The sequence below is a fragment of the Oryctolagus cuniculus genome, chromosome 15, assembly GCF_964237555.1.
Source record: "Oryctolagus cuniculus chromosome 15, mOryCun1.1, whole genome shotgun sequence".
Lineage (NCBI taxonomy): Eukaryota > Metazoa > Chordata > Mammalia > Lagomorpha > Leporidae > Oryctolagus > Oryctolagus cuniculus.
Window position 1 is genome coordinate 55,516,912 of NC_091446.1, and position 13,419 is coordinate 55,530,330.

The window sequence follows — 13,419 nt, forward strand, 5'->3', positions numbered from 1 at the left end:
CTTTCAATCTATTTGATTTCACCATTGTTAGGGTCTTTAAATCCTGTTACTTTATATATGAAAAAATCGAAGTCCAGAAAGCTATGAATTCTGTGAAGCTGTGTACCAGATTGGGAGCAGAGCCAAGACCACAGAGATCTGACTAGCCGTAGGATGCATGGTTTGCTGGCCCACGCTAAAGCCACATGGTGTAGTCTTCCCACTGTGGCCATGTGACCTGGTCATCCTGACTTCCTTTCAGGTAGAGTAAACTCTGCACCTCCACTACTTTCTGCCCACCCCCCCCCCCCCCAGTTGGAGACTTTGACAGTGCAAGCTATGCTATGACATAATTTGGTCTTGGTCCTTTGTTCTTGGCATTGAGTTCCTAAGACCCTAAAGTCTCCTGCAAGACAGTGCCTTTTGTTCTGTGGCTACTGTCAGATCCCTGAATAATGGCTGGTTATGAGAGACCGAGCCACCCTCTGGGAGATTGATCCTGCCTGTGTGATGAAGCCCTCCAAAAATCTCTGACCTTGGCAGGGTTTGGAGAACTTCCAGACTGCTGAGCATGTGGAAGGTGGAGTGCTCAAAGAGGATGTGGAAGTACATGCTCCTTTTTAGATGCATCTCTCCTGCAACTCAGTATTCTTTTCTAAGTGTAAATGTAAGTAAAGTTTCTCCCAGAGCCATTCTAATGCAGAGTGATGTCATGGGAACCTTTTTACAACTGCGGTATCAGAAAGCACAGGTCAAACCTGAGAGTTTTGATTATGAAGTGGGGGCAGTCTTGGGGTGCTGAGCTCTTAGTTAACCTGTGGTGTTTGTTGCTATCTGAAGTCTTATTTTTTAAGATGGGATACTGGTGTGAAGCCATTAGGAGGAACCTATTTGAATAGCCAAGATGTGAAGTGTAGGGATAACTATTTTTTGAGTCATTCTAGACCAGGTCATTATCAATACAAAGATAAAAGTGATGTTTATTGTGCTACTTTGTCCTAATCCCAGTGTAACCTAACTAGCTATCTCCAGGAGCCTCAGATTTTATTTTTTGCAAACCTGTCAGCAGGCATTGCTAACCAACAGTGCCATCTAGTGGACAGTGAGAAACTTGTTCTTGTGGGCACTGTGGCCTAGGTGGGTTATTTAGTCTTCTGCAGGTTTAAGGCTGGACTGTGCCAATGGCCATCAGAGGGTGGTCTAGCTGAGGTCTTACTTCATGGAAAATGCAAATGTCTTTAAGAAGACAAGTCCACCACGTTAGTGCAGGCAGGGGCTGTAGACTTGCACATTTGTTTCCTGTCTGATTTGGCCTTTTAGGTCTTGTCTAGGTTTGATCTCAAGAAGGCAGACTCTTAGTGTGTCGACACTCTTAGTGTGTCCCGTAGGTTAGGTTAAAAGTTATCATGAAGGGGCCAGGGCTGTGGCTCAGCGGGTTAATGCCCTGGCTTGAAGTGCCAGCATCCCATATGGGCGCCAGTTCTAGTCCCGGCTGCTCCACTTCTAATCCAGCTCTCTGCTATGGCCTAGGAAAGCAGTAGAAGATGGCCCAAGTCCTTGGGCCCCTGCACCCGCATGGGAGACCCGGAAGAAGCTCCTGGCTCCTGGCTTCGGATCGGCCTAGCTCAGGCTGTTGCTTTCATTTGGGGAGTGCCATCGATGGACGACCTATTTCTCTCTGCCTCTCTTCTCCCTGTGTAACTAGACTTTCAAATAAATAAACACATCTTTTAAAAAAAAATTATCATGAAGCAGAGTTGGTCCAGCTGAAGAGGTGGTTTGCTGATCTTTTGGAGAAGCTGGCAGTCAAAGCAGGCCTCTTTCCCCACTTTACACTGGATATTTGCTTGGGACCTGGGAAGGGGCTATAAAGAGCCAAAACCAAAAAGCAAATCCCTTAGTTGGTCACTAGTAACTATCTCATAGTAAGAGTGATATGTACGTATATATAGGCAGAGAAATCTCAGTTTAAGTCAGTGTAATCTGTATATAGACACCAGTTAACAAATATACTTAATGAACAGCATCCTTCTGCCACTAAAACTACGAAGTAGCTGGTGTACTTGTAGCCTTCATAGAAGTAGTAGAAATCAGAGGGTGGGGAAATGGCTTTCTAGGTAGAGACTGGCATGAACAAAAAGCAGGGAATTAGGAAGGATGGTCACCGAGTAAGCTGGATCAGAATCAGATCATGGTGGGACACTTAGGAGTAGATTATCTTTCAGTTTCCTAAAAGTGAGGGGGTCTTGGTCAAGTTCTAGTCTTGAGGAGTGAAAAATATTGGAGTAGGCCCACAAGGTTAGGATTGTTCAATACCAACAATCCAGTTTTTTCCTGCTTCTTTAGTGTGGTCACAAAATTAGGAAAAAAAGGGGTGGGGTACTTCAGGTATGATGAAGGGTGAGGGAATCGATACAGTGTCTTGAATGCTAGCAAATACAGATTACAAAATGTACAGAAAGAAAGGCTGCATGACAGATTAGTTAGAGAGTAGGTAAGGGTGAAGGACTAAAGCCTCATGAGGGGTGCCCAAAGGTAAAGAATCATGGGAAAGGGAGGCTGTAGTCTGAGAGGTTTGATCTGAAGAACCAAACAACTCCTTTCAAGTCGCTGGTTTTTTTGGCTGTAGCTCAGATACTTCCCTATCCTTATGAGGAAACAGCTGTCCAGGGAAGAGCCACACAATTGAAACAGATGTTTACACTGCTAAAAAATCTTTAGTTTCGGTGTTAAAACTAAAAGCTCTGTGGAGGCAGAAAGATTAAATAGGGCAACAGGGACAGTTATTCTTCTTAGATAACTTTCACTTATTTGTAATACCCAACACTTTGGGTATTGTAGTAAATGCTAGAAGAACCCTTGTTTTGATCTTTAAAGTTTGACGAAACATAATGCTTGAGGAATTTGGTTGGATTTTTGAAACGTATGCTTATTTAATGGAACATACAGAGTATGCTCACAATTTGAAATGCAAGAAAACATTCTCAGTTTTCCTGCTTATTGTTTTGTCATAGTACAAAGCTATTCAAAATGTTTGAGTTACATTTTTATGATTAAATAATAGAAAGGTATATCAATTTTAATACATTATCCTTGCTCTGGAAAGTGAGAAAAATGCAAAGAAAAGATCTGAGAAGTAAACCTATAATAGTGGTCACTTCTTAAGAGGAAAATCACCGATACCCCTTTCCCACATATTCTTTTTTTTTTTTTTTTTTTTATTTATTTTTTTATTTTTGACAGGCAGAGTGGACAGTGAGAGAGAGAGAGACAGAGAGGGAAAGGTCTTCCTTTGCCGTTGGTTCACCCTCCAATGGCCGCCGCTGCAGCCGGCGCACCGCGCTGATCCGATGGCAGGAGCCAGGATCCAGGTGCTTTTCCTGGTCTCCCATGGGGTGCAGGGCCCAAGCACCTGGGCCATCCTCCACTGCACTCCCTGGCCATAGCAGAGAGCTGGCCTGGAAGAGGGGCAACCGGGACAGAATCCGGTGCCCCAACCGGGACTAGAACCCGGTGTGCCGGCGCCGCAAGGTGGAGGATTAGCCTATTGAGCCACGGCGCCGGCTCCCACATATTCTTAATCTTGATAAATCAGGAACATAAAATCCCTGCAGGTAAAAATTTTTGATACATAAAAACTGTATTTGTGGGGTACCATGTGGTGTTTCAACAAATACACATGATGTAATGTTCAAATTAGGTAAATGTAACTCCCCTTGCCCTTCAATTTTTAAGACTCAAAAACTGAGCTCAAATCAATTAGTAAGTGGTGGTTACCCTAGATAAGCCCTCTCCCTACAGTTGAGTTCAGATCACAGAACGTCCCTGGCTCCAAAGCACCACAGAAAATGTGTTAAGTGCTAGGATCACAACTCTGAGAATTTTTCAACTGACTTGAAAAAATCAGTGAACCACTCATAGTTAGAAATGTGTATGGAATACTTGAGAACACAATGTGCTTTAACTCAACATATATGAACGATTACGGTGGACCAGTATATCCCTCTGTTGTTCCTCAAAACTTCAACTCACAAGGGATGAACTCGGATTGTCCAGGAGTATGTAATTTCTGGAGCTTAACCTTTAAAACACATTGACAACTGGTCACTGGTCACTGGACTCAATCTAAATGGACTAGTTTTGAATTCCTGAGAATGTGAAAAGTGACACCACATTCAACAGACATAATTCTTAATATCCTAGAATTTATTTCTGAAGTCCTGTGGTATTACCAGCTTAAGAAAGCTTTGATTTTAATTATCTTATTGCAGTGAGTTCAGCTATAACTCTGCTTTCAATGTACAAATTTGTTCTAACATATTAGGGGCTGTTTAGGGGACATTTTTTTTTCTGCTAGAAAAACCTAATTTTCACATCCAGTTAAGTCTCACAGAAAATAAATCATTAGCCAAAAGAAGCCATTTAATCATTTGAGGCACATTTGCCAAAATGGCATTACAGCAAACGCTCAAAGTTAAAATCATTTGAAATATCCCTAAGCCTGATTTTTTTTCCCTCAAAAACTGTCACCATCCAGCCTTGAAGTGTATGGAATTAATGTGAAAAGCAGCTGCTGGGTGGTGGTTGGCATAAGAGCTTACATGGAGCTCACAGATGGTGGACATAGAAGATGCAGCTTGGCCTGATCAGTGTATTTCAGGTAAGAAGGAAAGGCTGCCTTTGATATCCTACAGATGTCAGTGGAGGGCTCATATTTGTGATTTAAAAGTTAGGATTTGTGAGCTAGGTCAGCTATTAAAACCAAGACTTCAAATTAAATACATTTTCCAAGGCCATACAGTAAATACCAGAACTTTAGTTCAAACCCTGCTTGCAGACTTGGGCTCTTGTCTACCCCCAAGTAGTACGCATGTCCAAAAGAGGGAGAGCTGTGGAACAAGTCAATTTTTGATAAAGTCCTTTTAATGGAAAATGTAAAACCCCTTTCAACTTTAATGTACAAAGCCATATGTAACACTTGCACTTTAACAAAAGCAAGCCAATGTTTTAAAAAAATACATCATTAAATGTATATATGTATATATTTACATAGCATATTAAGTTTAATATTTAGCTTTAAAAGTTCACATAAATTTTACCAAAATGAGACAATTTTAAATAAATTACACCTTTTGAAAATGTTTAATTGTACAGTCAATAGCTTCAACAAAATATTGAAGTGTCTGTATTTAGTTTCTACGTTACATACTTATATTATCTTACAAATTTTACAGTTATTTGGCAGTAATTTTCTGATTACAACATGACTGCTGTGCGATTCAGCAATTTCCCAAATACAGGCAATAGCTGGTGTTTGTGTCCTATTCTCACAGTAACTGTCTCAATGTAGTGAAAAATATTGGTTATTTTAGTAAACTGTACAAGGTCACATTTACACTTGATCAACAATATAGCATAGAATTTAGGTTTTTTTTTTTTTTTTACCAAAAATAAATACATCATTTTAAATCTGGCATCTTCACAAATATCATACACACTATAATACAAAAACAGCTATGTGGAACTGTTTTTTTTTTTTTAAACAATTTACCTTGTTTCGTCGTAACTAACATTGAATCACAGTAGCTGTGACATAATGCTATACTGCTGTGGTGTCAGTAACAAGTAATTACTACAAAGAGAATTTCTTGGCACTGATGGTTTTATGAAGCTTAAGTCAGTGTGCATACATATCATCATTCAAAAATAAGTAATACCAGGTCAATGGCCTAAAAACATCAAACTGGACAGCACTTAATTTTCCTCCATGTCTTCCACTTCATCTTCATGTATCTTCAAAGCTCTCACCATTTCTTTGACTGCATGATATAATATATTTTTAACCTGAAAAAAGATGTTGACATTTCCAATCACATGAGTTGGAGCAACATTAATAAACGACAGCTGCCAGATTTAAAAAAATCATAATGGGGACCAAGGGGAAGCCAAATTTAAGAAAAAGTCAAGGTTTTAAGTATTAATAAATGAAAAGTTAAAATGCCACTGACATTCACACAGTTAAAATGTTTTTAATTCATTTTTGGTTATTCTAATGTGACAAATTAGACAATGACTATGTAAGCTGTTGAAATCAGCATAACAGGGTCTGGTAGGAACATCTATTTCTTACCTGTAGCTTATCATCATAATTGATTTCCTCCTTTAAAAGCCTCAGCTCTTGTGTTAAGTGAAATGACTGTACAAGATGTTCTGGAGACACAAAGTCCTCAGTTACCTGAATACAGCTGTGAAAATTCTGTACCTGTCCCCAAAAAAGAAATGATGAAATATGAATTTTAAGAGGTAGGAGCAAAGAAAAGCCAAGTTATCTAAAACAGTTAAACACAAGGACACTTTTGTTGGAGAATTATCTTTTCTAAAACAAATGGATTAACAAAGTAGAAGACCAAAGTGTAAAGTGAATATAAATGAAATAATTTTAAATGACACATTTTTCTAGGAATTCTTTGGAGATGTTGATAATTAGATCCTAAATTACCAATTTTATCGAAGTGGATTTTTTTTATTACTTAAAAAAAAACCACTACGAAGAATCTACCAGGGCACTCAAATTGAGTATGTCTGTTGTTGGTCCTCTACCTTTCAGCAATTTGGTCACTTCACTCTTCTTACACTACAGAAGAAAGAAAGAGGAACTAGGATGAAAACTAGTTTTATAGACCCATTGACCGCAAATGAATTTCAGAATTATCCTACGATTTTTTTTTTTTTTTTTTGGTAACCAGGCTCGACCCTGCTGAACTTACAAGATTAGATGGGACCAGACACATTCAAGGGTAGTTTGATCATAGATAGGATTTTAGTTATCTCAACCTTTCTTTGGTAATTTTCTTTCAAATTAACTAATTAAATCTGTGACATCAGTATGACTTTTTTTTTTTAATTGGTTTTCACAAGAAGCTAGTCAATAGTCTTACCTGTTACGTGTTCAGTATTTCTTAGAACTGCTTTCTATTAATGCTTAATATAACAGAGGAAGGCCGAAGCTAATTCTATCTGGAATTTTTTTTCCCAGGGACTTTCTTCCAGTGATGTTTGAAAATAACTGGAAGACTACTTTTAAATGTATTTTATATTCATTGCTGATCACTTGAAAATATTTTTAAAAGTTTGCAAAACAGATTGAATTTCGGGGAGTTAGGTGGAGGTACTAGTTAATGGGAAATGGAGAGGGGAATTAGGAATCTGATGACAGGGTGATGGAACTCCAGAGGGGCTAAATTCTTCTTCTGGGTGTAGTAAGCACTTGGAACAGCTGCTGAACCCTGCAGTTCTTTAACGCAAGCACCACACCACACCTCTTACTGAAACCTGGTAGGATACACAGCAAACATTTTCTTTCTTGTGATGAGATCAGGTGCCTTTAGGGTGGTATGGCTGTAGGCAAATATTGTCTTATCATTAGTCTTTTTTTTTTTTTTTTTAAGATTTATTTATTTGTTGGAAAGTCAAAGAAGGAGAGGCAGAGAGAGAGGGAGGTCTTCCATCCACTGGTTCACTCCCCAATTGGCTCAACAGCCGGAGCCGTGCCAATCTGAAGCCAGGAGCTTCTTCTGGGTTTCCTACATGGGTGAAGGGGCCCAAGGACTTGGGCCATCCTCTACTGCTTTCCCAGGCCGTAGCAGAGCTGGATCGGAAGTGGAGCAGCCGGGACTCGAACCGGCGCCCATAAGGGATGTGTTGGTTCCTTTTGAAGATGAATGGAGAGCACCTCACATTTTCACATTTCTGTACAGTCACACTGGCCCCTCATTATGTGTCTATATAATAGATGCTCTATTTAAAAGAGCAAGAAACAGGATGAGGTATTCAATGCCCATCCAAAGATAAATCAGCCAATAAATGGCAAGTCAACAGGCCCCTGATTCTTGTGATGTTTGGTTTAATAGATGCTTTATTACAGCCCTGTATCAATTCCCTTCATATAGTCTCCAAAGGCTTCTCTCATAGCCTAGCACTTAAATGAACATGCTTTGGGTCGTTAATCCTCCCAAAGTTTTAGTATGTGACTTTTGGTATGTCCTAAATATGACTGGCCTTTTTTTCCTCAATATTTCTGTTGTGCTCACCATCATTAGCTTGGGTTTCTTTTAGCTCTTTGACAGCTTTAAAAACAGTTGTCTAGTAAGTCTGATGCAGGAGCATCTTCAGGAGAGGTTTCTATTTTCTCTCTCTGTACAGGCCACACTTCCTTTTTTCTGTGTATGCTTTTTAAATTTTTATTGAAAACCAAACATCTTGGGGAGGGCTAAGCCACCTCTTGAGATACTCACATCCCACATCAGAGTGCTTGTTGGAGTCCTGACTGCTTCCAGTCCAGCTTCCTGCTAATGCACCTAGGAAGGCAGCGGACACTGGCCCAAGTACTCAGGGTCCCGGACACCTGTGTGGGAGTTTTGAATAGAGTTCCTGGCTTTGGCCTGGCCCAGCCCTGGCTGTTGTGACCATTTGGTGAATGAACCACATTTTTTCAGACAATTCAATCAATCAAGCTTTAAAAAAATAGAAAACTGAGCATCTGAACATTATAATGTGTTAACTGAGTAATCAGATTCTCTCCTGCCTCGATTTGCTGTTGATTCTAGGGTGTGGTCAGTTAGTCACCTAACAGATTTCCTTAAACACCCCAAACTGACTTTTTTTTTCATAAAAGGGTTTCCTGTTTGCTATGAGTTTTGGATTGGATTCTAAAATTCTGAAAAATTTGGTTCTGTCAGTCTTGACCAGGACATAGTTGCTGTAAAATGACTAACAAGTGACTTTTATTAGTGCTCAGAAGATGTGGTTATGTTTTCTAATGATCCCTGCCTGTAAATGTGCTTAAAGGCTTGAGAGTATCTGATGAAGCAGGGTTTTAAAGTGGAACACAAGCCGGCGCCGTGGCTCAATAGGCTAATCCTCCACCTTGCGGCGCCGGCACACCGGGTTCTAGTCCCGGTTGGGGCGCCGGATTCTGTCCCGGTTGCCCCTCTTCCAGGCCAGCTCTCTGCTATGGCCAGGGAGTGCAGTGGAGGATGGCCCAGGTGCTTGGGCCCTGCACCCCATGGGAGACCAGGAAAAGCACCTGGCTCCTGGCTCCTGCCAGGATCAGCGCGGTGCGCCAGCTGCAGCGGCGGCCATTGGAGGGTGAACCAGCGGCAAAGGAAGACATTTCTCTCTCTGTCTCTCTCTCACTGTCCACTCTGCCTGTCAAAAAAAAAAAAAAAAAAAAAAAAAAAAAGTGGAACACAAATGACTTTCCATTCCACTTATCTTTGCTGTCTCTGAGTTGTTTATCTATCACTTCCTTAACAGATACTATCTTACTTGTACTTGCCTTTAAAGGATCAGCTATAGTTATAAATAGGTAATGTTAAGAAAATGTAATTCTTTTATGTTCATAGTAGGAAGGTTATAATCTGGGGCTATTTGTGAGAACTCAGTGTAGAAAGATTCTGCCCAAGTCCTTTTGGTCATAAAAATGCAGAGGACTTACAACTTTAAAATATAACCTTGTAAATGACCAAACACAATTAAGTTAACGTTGAGACAAAGCTAGTAAAGACAAAATTAGTAGATTCTGTATTAACACAATTTTAAATTAGGGTATTAGGGGAGACCTCATTGAGAAAGTGACATTTGTGCAAAGCCTTAAAAGAATATAAAGAAGCAAGTCTAACAGATACTGAAAGGAAGGAAATTCTAGACATAAGGATTACAGATACACAATGTTTGGCTTATGTGAAAATAGCAGAGGGCAGAGTGAAAGGTTTAGGAGAGTAGCAGCAGAGAAAGAATGCTGAGTATACTGGGGGTAGGTATGTGTATAAATGTCTGTAGGAACAGGGTAGAGAAGACTGTTTAGAAGTTTGTGGGTCTTTGAGCAGTGATCTGTGAATTTTAAACAGGATCACTTTGCACATTACTATTTGGAAAGGATGGCTCCTCTAGTTGCTCACTGCCTCCCCAAAAGGAGAGGCAGCAAGGGGACAAGCATGGCATCTCCTGTGGTAACAACTGCCTCTGGAGCAAAAGTCAGAGATTGAATTTTTACTGTGAATCGTTTTATACTGTTTGGAAAATGTAATACATTTATATGACTAAACAAATTCAAAGAAAAATTTAATAGCCTTTGGGGCTGACACTGTGGTGTAGCAGGTAAAGCTGCTGAATCCCGCATGGGTGTTGGTTTGAGTTCTGGCTGCTCCACTTCTGATCCAGCTCCCTACTAATGTGCCTCGAAAAGCAGCAGCAAATAGTCTAAATCCTTGGGCCCCTGCACCTATGTGAGAGACTGGGAAAAATCTTTGGATCTGCCCAGCTCCCCCATTACAGCCATCTGGAGAGTGAACCAGTGGATGGAAGATTGATTTCTCTCTATAGCTCTTTCAAATAAGAGTTGTTATTGGAAACAACCCAAATATACTTCTTCAGCTGGTAAATGGATAAACCAGTAATTTTTGAATGGAAAAAGAAAATGAAATGAACTAACTACCCAGCAATACAAAGGAACCAACTGATATATACAACATGGATAACTTCAGTGTATTACATTAAGTAAGGAAAGCCAGGCTCAAAGAATACATATTGTGTAACATTTTCATCCAAGCAGAATCTATAGAGACAAATAAGGGTTTCAGAAACTCTAGGTGGGAGAAGAAACTAGAAACAAACTTGCAGAAGGAAATGAAGGCACTATCCTGTGTTTTGATTGTGTTATCTCTATTTTGAAAAACCTACAGAATTGTACATTGAAAAGGGTCAATTTTATTGCTTGTAAATTACAGTTCAGTTTTTAAAAAGCTATCACACTGTTCAGTTTAGGAAAACTGACTGTGGTTGAGTAAATAAATAGGGATTCTCAAGGGAATCTGATTTGTACTACTAAAGGTACTCCTATTTACAAAAATATTTACAATAAAAATTCCCTTAAATGAGTTGCTTTTCAAGAGAGGCATTTAAATTTGAATACAGCTGTTTTCTGTTAACAGGGAGAAAGCAACAAAATGGTATGTGGCATGAATCCCAATTAAACATGACTGGTACTGGATTCATCTCTGCAATGATCCAAAACCCATGAGAGAATACAACCATTTAACCTAAGTATGTTTTCTCCTATGTAGATACTGTATAGAAAAAGGTAAATTTATTATGGACATTTATATTTTACTATCCTAAAATGCTATTTGAGATCTTTTAAACACACACACACACATCTATTTGCTGGTTTACTCCCCAAATGCATGCAATTGGCAGGGCTGGGCCAGCCTGAAGCCAGGAGCTTAGAACTCCATCTGGGGGCCGGTGCCGCGGCTCACTAGGTTAATCCTCCGCCTTGCGGCGCCAGCACACCGGGTTCTAGTCCCGGTCGGGGTGCCGGATTCTGTCCAGGTTGCCCCTCTTCCAGGCCAGCTCTCTGCTGTGGCCAGGGAGTGCAGTGGAGGATGGCCCAAGTGCTTGGGCCCTGCACCCCATGGGAGACCAAGAGAAGTACCTGGCTCCTGCCATCGGATCAGCGCGGTGCGCTGGCCGCAGCGGCCATTGGAGGGTGAACCAACGGCAAAGGAAGACCTTTCTCTCTGTCTCTCTCACTGTCCACTCTGTCAGAAAAAAAAACAAAACAAAACAAAACAAAACAAAAACTCCATCTGGGTCTCCCACATGGGTAGCAGGGTCCCATGCACTTCAGCCATCATCTTCTACCTCCCAGGCAACATGAGCAGTAAACTGAATTGGGTAGAGTGTGGCTGTGGCTCAGATCTGCATGCTGATTCAGGAACTGGGTATCTGGAATTGAGACTTAATATGATACATCACAACAGTTGCCCCTCATTTAAGATTTAAGAATGGTAAACTTGACTCTGAACACTAAGCAATAATATTTATGCAAAATAGTGTCACAAATATTAAACAGGTAGTGACTGTATATATTATAAAATTTTGAGAACTTCCTCAGTAACTGAGCAGTGGATAGAAAGGCTGGGAACCAACTCTGAGGTAAAATAGCTTTTTGAGGTCTTCAGTTTGACTTGTAAGCTGGGCTGTGTTAGCCCCATTCCCCCTATCAGAATCCATTGTGTGCTTCCATACCCACCATCTAGTTTATGCCATTTCTACAAGTGCCACACATGAAGTTTCAGAAATAAGGATTAGGTGCTTATTTTAGTGGATCAATAGATACATAAAACTACATACTATTTTTCTTTGCATAGTTTGCTAAAAATAAGTAGCTCTCAATTTTAAACCTTACTATTATTTTATGAATGATGTCTATCCCCTAAAAGAGGTCTTAAAAATTAGATTTCAGCCCATTAAATCAGAGACAGTATATAAGTGGAAATCTGCCTTATGTTAAAACATTTTAAGTTCCCAAAGTATTTAATTATTCCAGATTTCTTCAAGCACTGGCATGCCATTTAAGTGATGTAATGAAAGTAGGCCGGTGCATCCTGTCATGTCTTCCATCATTTACGAGCATACCTATAAAGATGATTTCTTCTACAAAATCAGTTCTTTTAGATATGGAGATTTGAGAAGCTTGGCTATACCTGATGAAGTGCTCCTGCTGGTAAAACAATGGCATCACCAAGAAACTGAATAAGAGTGCATGTTCTGACTCCATACTCTTCAAGCAGCCTTTGGCGGAGCTTTCTGTTCACATACCAACTTTGGTCACGTATTGGATCATGTTCTGGTGGAACTTCAAGGCCCTGTTCTTTTGAAATCTGAAATATGGATTAAAATAAAAATATACCCTCAATTTAAGAGAAATGGTAAATCCTGTTCAGTTAAATTGCAATTTTATTTACAACAGTACCAATCTTTTGTCCTCTGAATGTTATGAAACAATGACCACACGTAAGTTAAAATATTCTGCAATAATCTGAAAAGCCAAAGGATACTAAAGCAATACAGCACATTGGAAAGCTGTAAACATTGTGAATCCTGCTCCCCTCTCACTACCTCCTTTCACTATGAAGTTGCCATCCATCTGGTTTCCTTGTAATATTTTTCAAGAGTAAAATACATAGATGAGGAAAAGCTTAGTTTTATTTTTTTCCCAAAATATTCACATGTATGGATTTCATAAACACTACTTGATCCCTTTTTTTGTTTGTATAAAGAGCTACTTTATTTAAAAAGGCAGAGGGAGAGAACTTCCATCCACTGGCTCACTCCCTAGATGGCCCCAACTGCTGGGACTGGGCCAGGCAGAAGCCAGGAGTTTCACTGGGGTCTTCCACATGGGTGGAAGGAGCTCAAGTACTTGGGCCATCTTCCCCTGCCTTCCCAGGCAAATTAACAGGGAGCTGGATCGAAAGTACAGTAGCTGGGACTTGAATTGGTGCCCCTATGGGATCTCAGGCAGCAGCTTAACCTGCTATGCTACAGTGCCAGCCAGGATCACTTTTTTAAGGTAATATTTAGAGATAAATATTT

At 40.1% G+C, this 13,419-nt stretch overlaps 1 protein-coding gene across 22 annotated transcripts in view; it reads right to left on the bottom strand.

The window, feature by feature from the left end:
* Positions 1 to 4,884: 4,884 nt before the first annotated feature.
* JMJD1C (jumonji domain containing 1C) overlaps positions 4,885 to 13,419 on the bottom strand; it is a 323,880-nt gene continuing 315,345 nt past the window's right edge. For all 22 annotated transcript variants that reach the window (XM_051823261.2, XM_051823260.2, XM_070057718.1 and 19 more), the window contains 3 exons: positions 12,528 to 12,704; positions 6,110 to 6,241; positions 4,885 to 5,823 (listed from right to left, as the gene is read on the bottom strand). In XM_051823261.2, the coding sequence (XP_051679221.1) occupies positions 5,734 to 5,823; positions 6,110 to 6,241; positions 12,528 to 12,704 (399 nt within the window). In that variant the 3' untranslated portion in view covers positions 4,885 to 5,733. The remainder of the gene's footprint in view (positions 5,824 to 6,109; positions 6,242 to 12,527; positions 12,705 to 13,419) is intronic.